At 40.3% G+C, this 18614-nt stretch overlaps 1 protein-coding gene across 1 annotated transcript in view; it reads left to right on the plus strand.

The window, feature by feature from the left end:
• Window positions 1-18614, plus strand: part of F13a1 (coagulation factor XIII A chain) — a 165649-nt gene that overhangs the window by 3448 nt on the left and 143587 nt on the right. Inside the window, exon 3 of the mRNA XM_028763226.1 lies at window positions 11689-11877. Within this exon, the coding sequence (XP_028619059.1) occupies window positions 11689-11877 (189 nt within the window). The remainder of the gene's footprint in view (window positions 1-11688; window positions 11878-18614) is intronic.

An 18614-nucleotide genomic window follows, 5' to 3' on the forward strand; every position in this document is an offset into this window, starting at 1 on the left:
ATCACTGATGGAGCACCTAAGGAAATTATAAATTTGAGTCAGATGTTGCTAATAACACATAGAAGTTCACCAGAGCACTTGAGGAGGTCAGTTGTTTTTTTTTTCCTCTTATACCTGAGATAACTGGTTTTCTGTAAATCTTCCTTCGGCAGGAGAGATGGGAAAATACTTCACCTATTTTGAAAAGGCAGCCTTTATTTACTTTGCAGTCACATGTCCACAGCCAAGAGGATATGAGAGTTGTGCCCAAGCCGCTCTCACACAGGAAAACAAGGGTAGAGTGATTGAGGCATAATCTGAATGGATGAAAACAGCCACTCACAAACTTAATGACTCACCACGCCAAATCACTATAACGCATTAATAACGTATTTCAGTGTTTGTTCAGTGTGTTTTCACTGTGTGCTGTAAGGATGCGATCTCTGAACCAAGAATCGTAGCTGGGGAGTCTCAAGAGAGCTGGACAGGAAAAAAACAAAAGAAAAGAAAAAATAAATCAGCAGACATACTGTCTGAATCAGGCTATTATTCTACAGACTTCGAATTTCTGTTTATTTGTCTAAAAAGCACAGAGTGGGTTTGGCACTAAATATATCAAGCTTCCCCACCCCCACCCCCCAGAATTACCTTTATAAAAGGACTAATGAATGCCAGGGAAGGCAGGCTGTGGCACTGGTTTAAGTAGTCTTCTTGCACTTCCTCCAGTGGCCACTGGTGGACCCGGGAGCGCTTTCATCTCCACTTAGTATGGCTCTGACTCCCTGGACCCAGAGCCTTTTGCCCAGTTTTCCATCCCCACTGCCTTCAACAGTAGCTTTTTCATTGTGAAATCTCCCCATGTAAAACTAACTGAGTAGATCATAAAAGCAAGGAGAGGAAAAAACCACATCAACTCTTTCATTTAAATTAAGTCCATCACCATGAATACTGACTGTGACTGGGAAGTATTCATGAATTTCCAGAATATACCCACATGTCCAGAATGTGACTGATGTGTATAATAGCCTTTTACCATGACTGGACATACTTGCTTAAGAATACTTTTGTTTGAGTGAAACATGCCTTATTCCTAACCACTTGAAAGGCTGAAGCAGAGAATCACTTCAAGGCTAGCCTGGGCAACTTAGCAAGGGCCCTTCTCAAAATATTATTTTAGTAAGGTTAAAAACAAAACACATCAAACTATATAAACTCACAAAATGTCTCCAAATGCGTACTATAGTATTTAAGAAAATCAGAAATATCTGACATTATAATGGAACCTCAGAGGTAGGACCACTTGTAAATATGCCTGGTGTCATCACGTACTTTTAGAGATCCTTAGTGTCACCTTGTGTGTTCCATAATTGGAAAATTATCATGGGTATCTGCTCATATTATTTAACTTGATATTAATGTGTACGTATGTGTGTGTATGTGTGTGTGTATATGTATATAGAGTACATGGAGGTCAGCTGTTAATGTTGGCTATTGGCTATCTTCCTTGATTACTTTTCACCTTATGTATTGGGGCTCAGTCTCTCACCTAAATCTAGCTATCACTTTGGCTACTCTATCAAGCCAGCTTGCTCTAGGGATCTGCCTCGACTTCTGAATTAAGGACTAGAATCCAAACTCTGGTCCTCATTCTTATGTGGCAAGTGCTTTTACCAGATGAGCCATCCTTCTAGGCCCAAATTGGCATCATTTCTAAATGAAGTGTCCTACATATTCAGTTGGTATTTCTGCAAAATCTCCCCATAGTCTTCCAGGTCTCAAGTTGTGTGTGGCTAGAAATGTAGCGCTGCATAATACCACTTCATTCTCCTAGGCTGTGGGACTCTGTTACAGAGTGGCCATTTATACCAGAAATTAGAATAGTTACATGGCAGGACTATTGTGTTGGAGTCAAACAAGGAAGCAAGGATGGCCTGATTAACATTTGAATGGAGGCAGGTCCAAGATTTTAGGATAGTGGAGTCTAGGTGTTTTTCTGAGAATTTTATCCTTCTACCATTCTTTGTCAGAATTAATCCAATCTCTTAATCAGTTAGTAATCAACTTCTCCCTGGTGCAAGGGAAGCACTCTGAATTTGGGGTTATTGAAAAATGAAAGAAGCAGTTAGTACATGACAGAGAAATGAAGTTGTTAAGTAAAGAAGAGTTCATCATCACTCACTCAGTTCAAAAAACTATATTTGCTGTCATTAACATGTCAGGAGTCTATTTGGAGACAGAAAGAGAAAGTCAATCTCTCACCTCAAGTGACTTTCATTTTAAAAACAAACAAATTTCCCAAAACAAACCAAACAAAAACTTAGCAAAGATCACTGTAATTCAGTCTAATATTTACTGTAATTGAAATGTAGCCAAACTACAGTAAAATGATGGAGAGACAGATTTTATGGTAGAGTAGGGAAGAGGATGAAGAAAGCTTCCAGATACCAAAGACATCTCAGCTGCATCTTGCAAGATGGCAAAGAATGTTCCAGATATGCCCTACCGAGCATGGTAGTAAAGATTTTAATCCTAGAACTTGGGAGATAAAAGAAGAAAAATAAGCAATTCAACGTCTTCCTTGCTACGTGATGAGTTCAAGGCTTGTCTGGGGAAATAGGAGATTTTTTTCTCTCAATGAAATAAAAATAACGAATAAAAGCAAGGGCCAAGCCAAGTGTGGTAGGGCAAACTTGAAATGTCTGTATATGGGAAGCTGGGATCATGATTTTCTGGTCAGTCTGTACTACATACAGATGATATAAAAGACATGTCAAATGAAGAAGAAGCAGTGGGCTAGAGAGATGACTTCCTGGCTAAGAGAGCTTGATGGACAATTATGGGTACCACAGCCTAGTGTCCATGTAGCTAATTAGGCATCCTACACATTCCCCTAACTCCAGATCTTAAGGTGAGAAGAGACAGGAGGATTGCTGTGTTTGTCTGTTTCCAACCTAACTGAGAAAACTTGAACGTCAGGTTCAGGGAGAGACCCTGCCTTAAATTATATGCCCAAGAATACATACCACCACCTCCTCCTACACTCCACTCCCCCACACCACCTAGCAGGGAAAAGTATAAATACATCTCTTTTGAAAGACAAAGGAAGAAAGGATGAAGAATTGGCTGAAGGACAAAGAAAGGATAAGCCTTGAAAACTTGACAGGGGTCATGCTACAAAAAGCATTGAAGACCCTTCTTCCCTTCCTTCCCACAGAACACAGGAGAGTTGCTGTGAACTCTCAATAGCAGATTTATGTTTTATACGAGTAATTCTCAGTGAAGACAAAATTGAGAGAAGATATTTCAGGCTAGAGGCGAGGTAGACCAGAAGGTATTTAGCCCTTGAGAAGGTGTGAGTCTCATTTCTTTTGCTCTAATTTTTCTGAAGCATTTAAGGCTACTGGACATTTTGGTAGCAACAGTTTAAATAATAGCTGCTTTAGAAAAATGTCTTAAATTGTTCTAATTAGACTTTCTCCTTGTGAGTCACCCAAAGATGTATGAGTTAAAGACTTCCTGAGGCTCTTTCTACCATAAACAGACCTACTTCCTCCATGCATAGCATTAATGCCTATAGCTTCGTAATAATGTTACCAAAGACTGCAGGAAGAACTCAGCTCACCAGGGAATTCCTAGAATATGAACCTAAACATTTAACTTATTTCGAGATTCCATCTGTGACAGGTATAATCATTCTCAGAAGAATATTTTTTGCAACCCAGGGAGAAGATAATTCACTTTTTTTCATATTAGGGAGAGAGTAGGAGGATAGGGAAGCAGCTGAATCTTGAGGAGAAACGTTCTTTCTTTAACAGCCCATTTTCTGATGTGTTTGGAATTAGACTAAATTGTGTTAGGTAGACTTTTTGAAAGCTGTCACTTTGAAAGGGCAAGCTGCCAAGTTCCTAGCCATAATATATAACTTAAAAAAAAAAAAAAAACGAAAGAAAGAAGTGGCTTCCCAGCGAGCTGTTCCATTTTGCTAGGAGCTGGGCTTGGACAGGGAGATGTGAATTCATTTGCTGCTTGTGGTGAATGAGGCCTAAACACTAAGAAGGCTCTTTCTATCTAAGTTATGTCTTGTTAGGCCAATAAGCAAAGTACAATCCAATCCAGCTTAACAGATGCTTTCTGAGTACCATACACTTGGGGAGGCGCTTTAACAAGCAAAGAGGAACTAGAATGCCTTATGTTCTTTTATACATGTGTCCATGTTTCTTGGTAACCAACTGTGTTCCCTGTTATAAGGATTCTGCTTATGTCTTGCTTTGTGTGTGACTATCCATGATCAACAAGAGAAATATTATTCTTTTGGTAGTAATGGAGAACTCACCTCCTTCTCCAACACTGACTTTCAGTGCTGTTATTTGGATGTAGTTCATCCTTCATAGTTTGTCCTTCATATGCTAAAACTTGGTCTCCAGTGTGGGTGAACTGAGAGGCAGGGCCTACTGGAAGGTCCTTATATCACTGTGGGGCGGGGGAGAAGGGGGGAAGGCAGAGTTTGCTCTTGGAAGAGATTAAAGTCTTCATTACCTTACCCTGAGCTAGTTCTCATGAAAGTGGGTCTTTATAAAAGGTAAAGCCTGGCCATGCAATCTCTTTCTTTTTTTGTCAAGCTTCTGCCTTTATGATGCCATGTGGACTCACCGTGAGATATTGTTCAGGTCCCTCACCAGAGATAGAATATAATATTTAAACTCTTAGCATTCAAACACCTTGTCACTCTTCTCTCCTCTCTATTTTCTCTCTCTTCTCCTCTTTTTCTTTCTCCTCCCCTTCCCTCCCCTCTGTCTTCTCCTCTGCTCTCCTCCCCTCTCCTTCTTCTCCTCCCTCTCCTCCTTCCCCTCTCCTCTCCTTTTCTCCCATCTTCTGTTTTCCTCCCTTCCTTCTTCCCTTTCTCTCTTTTCATCTCCTTCTCCTTTTTTCTTTATAAAAACCTAGCCTCAGACATTTCTTACAGTAATGAGAAACAGATTAAAATACCTAGTTTTTCCACTGAACCATTAGAAGGTTACTTTGAAGAGACATGAACATGGCTGTCATTTTCTATTTCCAAAGAATAAGCCACCTGGTTTTATCTTTCCATGCACCTTACATATTTGACTGCCGTTTTGAACATGATTGCTTTAAACCTTTTACCTATCAGAGTGGCTTTTAATCTTCCGCACCTAAGCCAAGTCTTTTTTTTTTTTCCAAGTCTCATTTTTTTTAAATGAAATGTTTTTCTTCATTTAGATAGTCTAAGGAAGGAATCTGAAAAGATTAGATTTTTATTTAACTTCACCCTGGTTTCTCCTCACTTTGAATGCAGCATTTTCCTATGAGTTTTCCTCTTCCTTTCCAAAAGCACTGACTTATCAGGGTGACAAAATAAATAGATAAAAGCAATTGAAACAGATGATTTTTAAAAATCCATGCTTAAAATTAAATATTCTCAAAAACAGTGCAATAGGTCAAACACACACACACACGCACGCACACACACACAAGCACACACACATACATATCAGGTATATTTGATGTACCTTGTGCCATTTACATACATATAATTATTTCTGTATTCTTATTTAGATTAAGTGGGTGCTATGGCTCCTAGACCCTACCTATTACGTTCAAAACAAACTGTATGTGTTTCTTTTCACTATGAAAAAAAAATCTGCAACCATAAGGTAGGTGTGTGTGTGTGTGTGTGTGTGTGTGTGTGTGTGTCTGTCTGTCTGTCTCTTTGTCTCTCTTTAGGCTTGTTACACTTAACATTTCATTAGCACTTTTACTTACCCTTCATTCCAAACAGCACTAAGACCTGCTGGCCTATTCCAATGTGAAACTAAAGTTCTCACATGGAGGCCTTGGATTCCATAATCTCCAGTCTTCTTCTCCAACAATTGCTTGTCTTGAGAATAAAGTGTCTGATACATGATATTAAAATAACTGATATGTTTTCTTCTATAGTTAGTAAAACAATTCATTTTAGAATGAAAAAAAAAAAACAGGACCCATTTAAATGTTGAGTGTGAGAGTCATTTACATGGAAAGTGGCAGGCCTGATGGGACTTTCTCCTGAACTTCCTCAGACATGAGAGATAAGATGTCCAAGCCATCATCTTCTCCTCAAGGGGTTTCTAGTCCTATATAAAGGTAAAATAAAGTTCTTAATAGTGACCTACACTGTCTTATTAGGTGTTATTCTAATACTGGAGTAGGGAAGGACTTTTCTACCTGTAAAGTAAGAACAAGAAAAGCAAACATGTCTGAGAACATGAGAGATGTGTAAGGCCATGCTTATGGTCAGGGCATTGGTGTCTCGTTCTTGATGGGCTATCAGGGCTGTTATTCCTGGGTGCCTGGGATGCCCTCCCAGACACTGATGCTTGAAGTTTAGAACTCAGGGACTGTTCAGATGTTAGGAGCTACTGTTACTGCTATAGACTTCTGAGTGATTAGTACGTGCCAGACCCCCAGATATGTCATTCTTTCTATATTCACCCCATTCCAACTACACTTTACAGATGAGGAAACTGAGGCCCAGGAAATTCATGCAGCTTGTCCAAGGTCATAAAGACAATGTTTGGCACACATAAAGGGTCCCTACAGTTTGGTTCCAAATCCTATGTTCTTACCTATCATGCTATTAAAAGTAAGAAAGCAGTAGCTTAAAAATATCCAGTAATTCCTTTTAAAGATTTTGTTTTGAATTTCATATATGTATGTCTCTGTGTGTGCATGTGAGTTCACTGTCTATGGAGGCCAGAAGAAGGCACAGCATTCCCTGAATCTGGAAGTAAAGGTGGTCATGAGCTACCCAGTGTGGTGCATGGAGCTGAATTTGGGTCTTCTGCCAGACAGGACATACTTTTAACTCATGAACTATATCCTCAGAACCTTCCGTGGCTGCTGACCTTGCATAATTACAGAGTAGTGAAGCAGTACAATAAAATGATGCAAAATATTAAAATCTAAAAAGAAGTTTTGCCATAGCCACTTCAGAGCAGAGACTACTGCCCACCAGGAGTTTTGCCATGCACAGTACCAGTACTCCAGCAGATAATCTGGACTGCCTTTGGTAAGGCCAGATTCTTCCAAGACACCAAGCTCCCTGTTCTCCAGTACTCACTGGTATCACTCATAACTAGCACTGCACTATATAAGGTTCAACTGACCTTACTCAGACTCTCTAGATGTTCACCAGGATTTTCAGGCTTGGGTGTGAGGTAGAAAGCTGAATGAATCCCCCTTTCTAAGGCATTACATAGAAATCTGGGCAAATCTTCATGTCTAGCTTTATTTATTTATTTATTTATTTATTTATTGCATAGATAAAGCTGCTTTAAAAATTAAGGCATTCAAATTAGTAAGCATTCTTTCAGGCAGTCGATCATAAGGGAGGAAAGCTAGTAATTATGGAGGCAAGTGTAGGGAGTACATTAGGACCTATATATTCATTCCCTATAGCACAAATCTATTTCCCCCATACTTGAGATTTCTCTTTAGTTTGTTTTTAGCACACAATGTAGACACTTTGAGCTAATGGCAGGAGTGGCAGGTGATTGGCTCTAGCAGAAACTGATGCAGAAACAAGATTCTTAAATATTTTCAAAGGCCAGAAAGCTGGGGTTGGGGAGGTTGGGAGGACCACAGCAGTTGTTTCACAGACTCTGGTCAGTCAACACCAATGGATGGAAGAGGGAGGTCTAGAAGGTGTGGCTGACCCTCAGCACCAATCTTAACCCAGAATGAGCAATAGCTTTCTAATTGGCCCTCAAGACTGACACCATCCCAACCCTATTCCATTTTGTCTCCAGAAGAGGTTTAACTTGTATGTATGGACCTTAATCATCATGTCTGTTTACCGTTTTGGATTCTCACTGGATCGTCAGTACAACGTCTAAATCCCTGGACTTGTTTTAAGGGTTTTGATTCAGAAGATGCTTAATATAAATCTATAGTGGGTTACCAGTGCCCAATGATGCCTGACCTGAAGAAACCAAAATATGCTTTTTTATCTTTACAAGATATGGTGGTCTCATTGTAGTTTATTAGAAAAACTACAGCCAGGATAATGTATATTCATCGAGGGAAAACTCTTCCTGAGAGAAACTGACAAAATTAAACCTATTATGAAACAGGATTTATAATACTCTGGGAATGACTCCTTAAAGAGGAGGTTAAAAGTTGAGATGTTTTTACTTAGGGGATGTCTAAGGGTAGTCTCTAAACTTCAGAGTAACAGAGGGACAGAGACTTGCTCTGGATCTGTGTGGTAGTCCAAACCAGTACTCGTGGTCAGAAGCCAAGAACAGGGACTCTGAAGAAAGGGTGTTCAAGAGTGGCAAAAAGAACACTCAAAGACAAATCATAGGTTTAAGCTGACAGAGTGTGTTCTTCTCAAAACAGCTTTCTCCAGACAGCTCATCCAGATACTTCATTCTCATAGACCAAAGCCAAGTTGTTTATTTACATTCAGTCATTTGCTCCAAGTTCTCTTTTGATTATCCCACAAATCAGCATTCCATGACCCCAGCCCCCTGATTCTTAGAAAAAGACAGCAAATACATCTTTTTTTTTTTTTAACACTGCAAATGAATTCAGAGATCTGCCTGCCTTTGTAAAAACATACAATAAGTTCATCTGGGTCGTGTCCTGTCCTGAAATTACCATTCTCACCACACCTGGGCCTGGACCTATTCCTGCTCTGTCTCAGGCTAAATTTGAACTCCAGAATCTGCCTGAATGTGTAAGTACAAACAATAAACTTAGCTGGGTGGGATATTGCCTTGAGATTGCCACTCCCTAAATTTCTTTATTTCTTTCCTTAGTATCTTTCTGACAATCTGGCTCATAATAGAGCTGCCTTTGTTCTTTTAGGTCTATGAAACTCCATATACAATTCATATTGCAACTTTATATTTTGCATAGTTGAACAATTATATATATTTTGAACTCAAGTTTTCAGAGTTCTTTCCAAGCCTTAAGGGCTTTCCTGAAGGTCATAGCATTTACCATTTTTGCTAAGGACATAAATACACCCTTTCCTCCCAGATTTGTACTGTCTCTAATTATCATGGTGTCATTAACCTTGGCAGAGAGGACATTCCCCAAGAACCTTTGCAGGGAGAATATTTCCTAATAATGTTGGCAGGGAAAATATTTCCCTGAAAATAAAATTATATATATATATATATATATATATATATATATATATATATATATATAAAATATTGGAGATATACTAGAGGAACGAACCAAGGCATGGGCACCATGTCACACCATTCCTTCCATAACCATGCAGGACTTAGCAGTCAAAAAATCCCCAGGGAAGTATATGCCATTCCATCTTGATAATGGTAGGGTTGTATAAGAATGGACTGTATGTCCCGTGAGGTAAATGTTGCCCTGTTCTCTTGGAGACCAGATTTCATGCATAGAGATGGATCAGCCATATCTAGATGGTATACCAAATGGTCCATAAGGTATCTTTACCTCTGAGATTCAGTGAAGTTGTGATATTGAGGGCTTTCCTTCCACTTCTGTACATGAACAGAACAGCTGATGAAACCGTTCTGATATTTTTGTTTTTAGATGATAATTAAGAGTCACTATGCTAAGAAAAAGGAGCAGAAGAGTTGATTCATAAGGTCCTTTTGGAGAGGGTTTTCCATCTTAGTGTGTGTGTGTGTGTGTGTGTGTGTGTCCATGCATGAAACAGAGAGAAACAGAAGCAGAGAGAAACAGAGACAGAGAGATCTGTGTATGTGCATATAAACTAGTACGTGTGTATGTGGAGATCAGAGGTCCACATCATTTTGAACCATTACTTTTTGAGACAGGGTCTCTCACTGAACCTGGAACTGAATTGGCTAGTCAGCCAATCCCATGGATCTGCCTACTTCCACAGTTGTCCATTCCCAGCTCTTCCTTAAGTTGCTTTTGCATTGGACTTGTGGCTTTAATAAAGCCATAGAAGTTAGAAGAAAAGGCAGCATGGAAAAGAGGCTCAAAAATTACACATCTGCAGCTTCCAGGTTAAAGGAAAAGTGCTCTTCAGGGCATCCTCTATGCTGACAGGTCTTTGAAATGAGACAAAAGTAAAATCATCTCTTGCACTTTGCCTATCTGGTAGCAGAGTCAGAGGAACCCATGAAGTACTCCGCCATGATGGACAGGCTCCATCAGAATTCATGGTCTGTGGACCACTGTAGGTTAATTGTCCCAGTCTGTGCCAGTTACATGACCAGACCCACTCACTATAAATATAATCTTCCTAGAAAATATCTGGGTACCAATATCGTCATTTGAAAGGATGAGAGAACTCAAATCTGGAAGGAAAATTACCATATACAAGGAATTTTGAGACTTGAATTTTGACTTGGTTTTACCCAAACTTTGAGTTTATCAAGAGTGTTTCAGAGACTGTTGAACTTAAGAGTTTGAGGGAATCTTAGTGTGCCCAGCTTAAGGGAAAAAAACGGAGCCTAAGGAGATTGGGAGCCCTATCTAGAATTTCTGTGTGAAGCAAAGGGGTTTGGGAAGTCCTGTAAGGAGACATCTGCACATGTATTCAAGCACAGCAAATGCATAATGCTTTCTGAATGCAATATATCACCAGCCATAGGAATAAAGCATGCATCAAGCAGCCAGGCAGCTTGGAAAAATGAAGCCAGGCTACCTGACTCAAATTTCCTAACATGGAACTCCAAAGATGTGTACAGAAACCGATTCCCCCAGTCAATCTCCTAAACTACATTGTAGACCTTCCTGTGTGTGATCATGTGCAGGAGGAAACAGAGAATGGCATGAGGGGAACTCACCTTTCTCTGCTGCTAGTATGTGTCAGACAATCTGTAAGTTTCTGTCACTCGTGGAATCTCATGTCACTGTCATATATGTAAGCCTCTGGGTAATGTAACCTAACACATGATTCTGACAAATAAGTGTATATATGCTATATATGCAAAACTATATGAGTAGCAAACATAGTTGATATATATATATTCCTGACTCTAAAAGACAGGGAAAGCTTAGAAATTTTAGCATCAAAAAGACCAGAGTTTGACACTGAGATGGTTCATTTAGGAGCCAAGGATGTGTGAATCTGATTCTGCCCATGCCAGTGGACGTGGTCACAAGTTGTCACACAGAAATGCTGCCTTCCTTTCTAGAGCACAGACCTCCTCCCCTCTCCCTGCCTTTGAGCAATCAGATCTACTTTTAGAATTACAGTAGGAGAACATTTGACCCTTCCTGGGGTAGGAGGGAAGTTTGGATTAATGGCTGGCTTTGTCCCTTTGAGGCTTTGTCAGATTTGATTCTTCCTTTTGGAAAGATAGGGAAATTGAAGTGGCAGTCTCACATAGGGAGGGACAATCATAACAGGAAGAGCCTGACTTAACAACACCCAGCATGAGACAGAGAATCTGAAGACTTGAACTCTGACCCCTGCTTCTCTGTATCTAGATCTTTAAACTAGGCACCCTTCTCTCCCAAAATGAGGATCCTGTGCTCTGAAAAGAACTCACAGGTGGGGAGAGGTTTTAAAAGAATCTGTCTTCCCAAGCAAGAGGCTGATTCTCCAATCTCCTGCCCCTCCCCTCCCTTGCATTTTCACCCAGCATACTTTCGTCTAGAAAAACATAAGCTAGGTTTTCAAGTATGTGTTTAGGTCAAACATATTTAATGGTTTTCTTACTTTGCTTTCTGTGTGGACAGATTACCTGAATGTCACAGCTGTTCACCTGTTCAAGGAGAGATGGGACAGCAACAAGATTGATCACCACACAGACAAATATGACAACAATAAGTTGATTGTCCGCAGAGGGCAGACTTTCTACATCCAGATTGACTTCAATCGTCCATATGACCCCAGGAAGGATCTCTTCAGAGTGGAATATGTCATTGGTGAGTGCTGCCTGCCTTAGCCATGATACCAGGGTTCATGCCGCAGAGAGAGGTGGGCACTGGCTCGATTATACTCTTTCCTAGCACTGTATTTAAGTCTGGTTGGAGGAGTGACTAAATTGGACAAACACCAATAATTTGAAAATCTAGCATAGAGGCATGTTTAGTGAAAAAAAATTATTTAACTGTTTTGTTTTTCTCAAATGGTTTTGGCATCTTTCAGTTGTGACTTGACTTTAGAGTGGTTTAGTTGGTGTTATAGGCTGGGAGCATTTGTAAACCTCAGCATTTGATCTCCACATATGGAACCCCAAAGTGAGTTCTGGATGAAAGCAGTGTCTGACAGTCCATGAGAAGAGCATGAAGCAGGAAAACCCACTGACCACTTTCTACTCTACTCTTGATGACTGAAAGTGTACATTTCCAAGGTTCTGGAAAGTACTGTTTAGCTGTGTTTGTTCCTTTGATTCTCAAATTAATTTGGTCTTGTTTCTCTTTTACAAAGTCACTATTATGTAACATATTTTAATAGACATTCAATATTCACTTATAGATATTGAAAAAAATACAGGTACAAAAAAGCAAAGGTGGCTTGAAGTAAGGAAATATGTCCATACACTCATCCGAGCTGAGGAGAAAGCCAGGCAATCGTATTGATAGTAGCTGAAATAAACTAGCTAAAAATCAGCTGGCCTTTTCAGAAAGAGATCATGTTTGCTCCCAAACAGGAGCTTAGGAGAAAAAGAGTCTAAAACTACAGTTATAGTCAGAAATAAGACAGAAATACCTGCTATCACTGTTTATTTACTAAACAGTCCAAAGAAAGCATTGCTGCATGATTTGCAGAAAGAAACCATGCAAGAGGGATATCTTCTATAAACAATGTGGAATAAGAGGTAAAACTATATAATTTTGATGCTTTTATGAGCATACATTTAGAAAACATAACAAGGTAAAAGAAAGGAAGGAAGGAAGGAAGGCACAGTTCTAAAACTTCTTAAGCTGGCTAGACAGAGACGAATACTAGAAAATCACACCCTTTGCTCCCTTAGCATTAAGCACTTAGAAATAAGAAGTGTTTCCTATATAACGGTAACTGCAATTTTGGAAGATCAAACTAAATCTAAAAAAATGATACAAACTTATATATGTGACATAAATACCATGAGAAATCAATGAAAAAGGCAGACATATTCTTAAATGAGAAGTTTCAGTATGCTTCTAATAGTCTTCCAAGATGTTGATCAAAAATTGCAACATGCCAGCTAAACTAAAACATGAGTTTTTTGTCCAACTATGTAGCTTGGTAATGGTAATGAATTACAGGCTTTGGACTGCTATGCTATAAAGAGACATTTTGTTTTGATTTGGTGTTTTCAGATAGGTTCTTACTGTACAGTCTTACTAAGGTTTATTTGGACTGCTCTTGGGATAAACATGTGTGAAGGAATACAGTGACAGGCAGAGGGAAGAGTTTATAAACAAGGTCACAGAGGCTCAGTGACCTCCAAACTGTGTAGCTGGACTAGGATCTATAGAGCTGCCCCATTGCAAGGAAGGGTGTGAGGCCTTCTTCCCTGTGCATGGCTGGTTTTTGGTTCTTGATTGCCCATAAGGAACAGCTGTGATCTTAAGACAGTAACTTTCCTGTGCTGATCAGCAAGGCTCTAAGAGTAGGTCAGCTATGGAGAGCTGTTGGCCACTATACCTTCATAAAAACAGATCAGTCTGGGCACCATTCCACACTACTACACTGAGATCTGACATCTTCAAACAAACAAAAGAGAAATTGTATTGATTTTATTTCTTCAGTATAAAAGGAGAAAATACATAACTCATCCTACCTTTAAGATAAAAACCTATATATAATCAAACATGTATTTGCAATCCTGCTTAGCTTCTTCCTATTTTTTTTTTTTAGCATTAAATGCTGTTTCATTGTGGCCCTTGTGAGAATTATTACATTAGCATATTTTCCGATTCCAAATTTATCATCAATATAAGAACAAAGAAAGCAACAGAATTCAACTTTCTACTGTTTAGTAGTTGAGAAATCACTCACACATTAAAGGAGACAATTAAAGAACCAGGGATGGGGGGATTTGTCTCCTGTTCTTTTTCTAATTCCTGTCATTTGAAGTGTCACAGGGCCATTGCAGCAATAGATTTAGGACTGGGATAAGCTGGAATCTCTCCAGTCCTCATCATTTTTTCATCTGGAAGGAGAGAATCTCTTCTTTTGGAAGGCTTAGAGGCTGGTGAGAAGGCTCAGCAGGCAAAGGCATTTGCTGCCAAGCCTGATGAGCTGAGTTAGATATTCAGACTTCACATGGTGGAAGGAGATAAGTGGCTTTCACAAGCTCCCCTTCCCATACAAAATTGCATGTGAAAATGCTTAAATTAATTTTTTTTAAAAATGACAAGGGCTGAAAAAATGGCTTAGAATGTTGCTCTTTTTTATTTTAATTTTTTATTGGATATTTTATTTACATTTCAGATGTTATCCCCTTTCCTCATTCCCCCCACACACACACCCAGAAACCCCCTATCCCATCCTCCCTCCTTCTGCTTCTGTGAGGATGTACCCCCACCCACCCACCCACTCCCACCTCCCTGCCCTCGAATTCCCCCACATTGGGGCATGCAGCCTCACTGGACCAAGAACTTCCTCTCCCACCTATGCCCAACAAGGCCATCCTCCCCTACATATACAGCTGGAGCCATAGGTCTCTCCCTATGTGCTCCCAGGCTGGTGGTTTAGACCCTGCGAGTGCTGGTTGGTTGGTGTTGTTGCTCTCCCCATGGAGCTAAAAATCCTTTAAGCTTCTTCAGTCTTCTCTCTAACTCCCTCAATGGAGGAGTGTTGTGACCTGGTTCAACTCCAGCTCCAATCTCAGCAGACTCACAACCACCTGTAACTTCAAATCCAGGGAATCTGATGCCCTCTTCTAGCCTCTACACCCACCTGCACTCGCATGCACGTACAATTAAAGTGCACATAATTAAAATTAAAATTAGTCTTTGAAAAATAGAGGGTGCCGGGCAGTGGTGACACACGCCTTTAATCCCAGTACTTGGGAGGCAGAGGCAGGAGGATTTCTGAGTTCGAGGCCAGCCTGGTCTACAGAGTGAGTTCCAGGATAGCTAGGGCTATCCTGTCTCGAAAAACAAAAACAAAACAAAAAACCAAAACAAAACAAAAAAATAGAGGGTTATGTACAATCAAATATATCAAAAATGTTAGCTGAAGTACTCATTTTTTTAAAAGAGCATATCTACTAGTTGCAGAATGTTATTTCTGTGTTAAAATTATACACACACACACACACACACACACACACACACACACACACACACATACTCTTTCTGCTGATTTGCTTCCAGTCCACAGTTAGTACTTTTGGTTATTGCTTCCTTCTGCTTCTCTGGGGTTTTTGTCTACAGTGGAACAGGGTTAATACAAGGGAGTGTCCCTTTGTTGCTGTCTTCAGAACCTAGGTCTTATTTAGGAGTTATTCTGCCTTCTAACTAATTTCCTTTCTTCTTTCCTTCTTACCTTCTTTCTTTCTTTCCTTCCTTCCTTCATTCCTTCCTTCCTTCCTCCCTCCCTCCCTCCCTCCCTCCCTCCCTCCCTCCCTCTCTCTCTCTCTCTCTCTTTCTTTCTTTCTTTCTTTCTTTCTTTCTTTCTTTCTTTCTTTCTTATCTTTCCTTCCTTACTTCCTTCCTTTCTTCCTTCCTTCTCTCTCATCTTTCTTCTATCTCCTCTTTTCTTCCTTTCTGTCTTCCTTATTTAAATACACATTTAATATTTAAGTGATTCCTTTTAAAATATTTATAAATATTAATAAACCTAGAGGCATTGGGTTTTCCAAGGAGGTGTCCAGGAAAGTACACAGGAGAGTTTGGGCATTTCCTCTGCCAGGGTTTTGCAAGCCTGTATTTGACAACTGCATTCATTAGCTGGATGTAGACACAGCCAGATGCAGCATTAGGTGGGAGGTGTTAATGAATTTGAAGAGGTGGGTGTGGCTTTCTCTCTCTCCACCTCAGCCTGCAGCAATGATAAATCATGAAAGCTGGAACAGTGTGTTAACTGTGGCTTTGATAACCTGTGGCTGCAGCTGAGACTTGAGAGCAGCTGGTGGTGTTAATTTGCTGTTACTTTAACATGCCTCTCCCTTTTTCATATCTAGTTGAGAAAGAAAAATGAAATCGAGTTGAGAAAGAAAGATGAATCCTTTTCAAATTGCTACTATTATTAACACATATTAATTGTACAAATGAATAGGTTTGTGACAGTGCCACACATGTATATACTGTGGCACAGCTACTCCCCTCTGCTAGCTCCTACTCTTGCCCTCAGCCCCTTCCAATTCTACTTTCAGGCCATTTTTTTCTATTTGTTGTTCTTATTTCCATATAGTCAGAAAACATGACACTCATCTTTCTATATGTGGCTTATTTTTAACATGGTGTCCTTTAGACCCATTGTTTTTCCTGCATGTTACCTGATTCCATGTATCTTTAGAGCTGAATAACACACACACACACACACACACACACTATTTTTTAATCAAGGCTTCTGTGATAGACACTTTGGTCTAATTTTATATCTTGGCTGTAGTAAATAGCATTGCAGTACATGTGGATATACAAATTTTCCTATGGTGCCCTGACTTGGATGCCTTCAGGTATGTTCCTGGGAGTGGGATAGCTAGATCATAAACCTAATCTAGTTTTAGTGTTTTTGTAGAACCTGCCAACACTTCCTGCATGAGCTGTATTAATTTGTACCCACCAATAGCCATGCATTCCTTTCCTCACATCTTATCCAGTATCCGATGTTGTTTTTCTTTGGTTTTGTTTTGGTGATAAGTATTTGGGCGGACATGACAAAGTTACTCCAAGGCAAGAACAATTAGTTGTGTCTTCACCAGCTCTCCTGACACAAGAGAAGTCACTTACACAGCCCTCTGGAGTAATGCTCTGATCCATAAGCAATGTCTTCCTCCCTGGATTCAATCACAGGGCCCCAGAGAACTGAGGTCAGGACTTCAGAGCCTCTCTTAGCCTTTTCATCAGCCTCATCATGGGCCCTACTGCCCCACGCTTCTTACTCCTTTTCTGCTGAAAGAAAAGCAGGGACAAAGACATTATCAAGATCAGAACCTCTTACCAGTAAAAAGCAAGCATTTCCTAGAAGCTTCCAAGAAAAAGAAGCCTCGATTGCTCCCTTCTGGGAGGTTGAACCTGTGAACATGTCTTTCCCTGGTTATATCAGCTACTCTTACATGGCTGCCACCCAAACACCCAAGAAGACACTTACAGGGTGGGGGGGGGGAAATTGTCTTCTTACCCATGATTCAGAGATTTTGTTCAGGCCCCTTGTCTCTGCTGACTTTGAGCCCATGATAGAACAGAATGTGTGGAGGACGGGGCAGTTCAGTTTACCTATTGTAAATGGCAAACAGAGAGACAAGAAGGGACTGAGGACCAGGCATAACCTTTGATGGTAGATTCTTATCTAGTGCTCTACTCCATCTGACTAGAACCTACCCCATCAACTTTTCAGAACCTTCCAAAATAGTACCACCACCTAGAGACCAAGTCATCAATACATGAGTCTATGGGGACATTGCTGATTCAAACCATAGCACCAGGTATTTTCAGAGGAAGGTCATGGGAAGGCTAAGAATGAGTGTCATACTGGCTGGGTTCTCCTCCATCTGTCATTCTGTGAACACAGAGGGGCAGCCCTTCATAACAGTACCACTAAGGTAAGTCATTTCTGACTATAGCCATCAAGTGCACAAGCATTTTCAGGCCTAGGTCAAGTGCAGACATTCTATATATATCTTTAGCCCTACAGTATGTCAAAATATTGTCACCAACATTTCATTGTCTATTTCTCTCGTCTCTTGAGTAGCACTTACTAAGAGTCAGCAGGGTATTGGGTTCTAAGATGGGAATGACATAGAGATGTCTTGCTCATGATGATTTCTTCCAGCATACATCATGTGAGTATAGTGCATCAAACCCAGAGGAGAGATGCTCAGGGGACGGAGTATGAGCTCCTGGATGAGGGCAACAATTGCAGATACAGAAGAATTTGTTTCTGCATCCTGGGATTCAAGAACTATTGAGGAGGCAAAGTGAATAAGAGAAAGGATGAGTCAAGTGTGTCTCCCGTGTTCTTGCTCTGACGACAGAGAAACAGAAGAAAAACGTGTGTGTGTGTGTGGGAAGTGATGACAATGGCAGGGCTCCCTATTGGTGACTCACTGGCACAAGGTACTTCAGCACAGGCTGTTGCGTATTTCCCACGTACTTCTTCTTTTCCGGACATTGCTCTATGGCCACCACTTTTCATATGACATCAAGATTGAAATGATTAAACAAATATCCCTAGATGGACCCGAAAAGTATGGGGGCTACTCTTTGGAGTTTTTGAGTGACTTTCGTGATTACATGTTCAAAGACAGTCTGAATATGGAATGTGAGGGTGGTGTTTGGGTTGGACAGAAGGAAATTTGGATAGCATACACATCTGGATAGACAAATTCACTCAGCAAAGATCAAGTGTAAGCGGCGGACAGGGACTCAAACCTTGGGAGGAACAACTTTAAAGCAAGATGCTAAAAACTGGAGTCCTTGAGGGGGAAGCAAAGGCCAAACAATCTGAGAAGCAGGAAGAGAGTTAAATGCCTTAGGGGGACAAGAGTGACCAATGTTAGACT

The sequence above is a fragment of the Grammomys surdaster genome, unplaced genomic scaffold (genome assembly GCF_004785775.1).
Source record: "Grammomys surdaster isolate TR1022 unplaced genomic scaffold, NIH_TR_1.0 137, whole genome shotgun sequence".
In the NCBI taxonomy this organism is placed as follows: Eukaryota; Metazoa; Chordata; class Mammalia; order Rodentia; family Muridae; genus Grammomys; species Grammomys surdaster.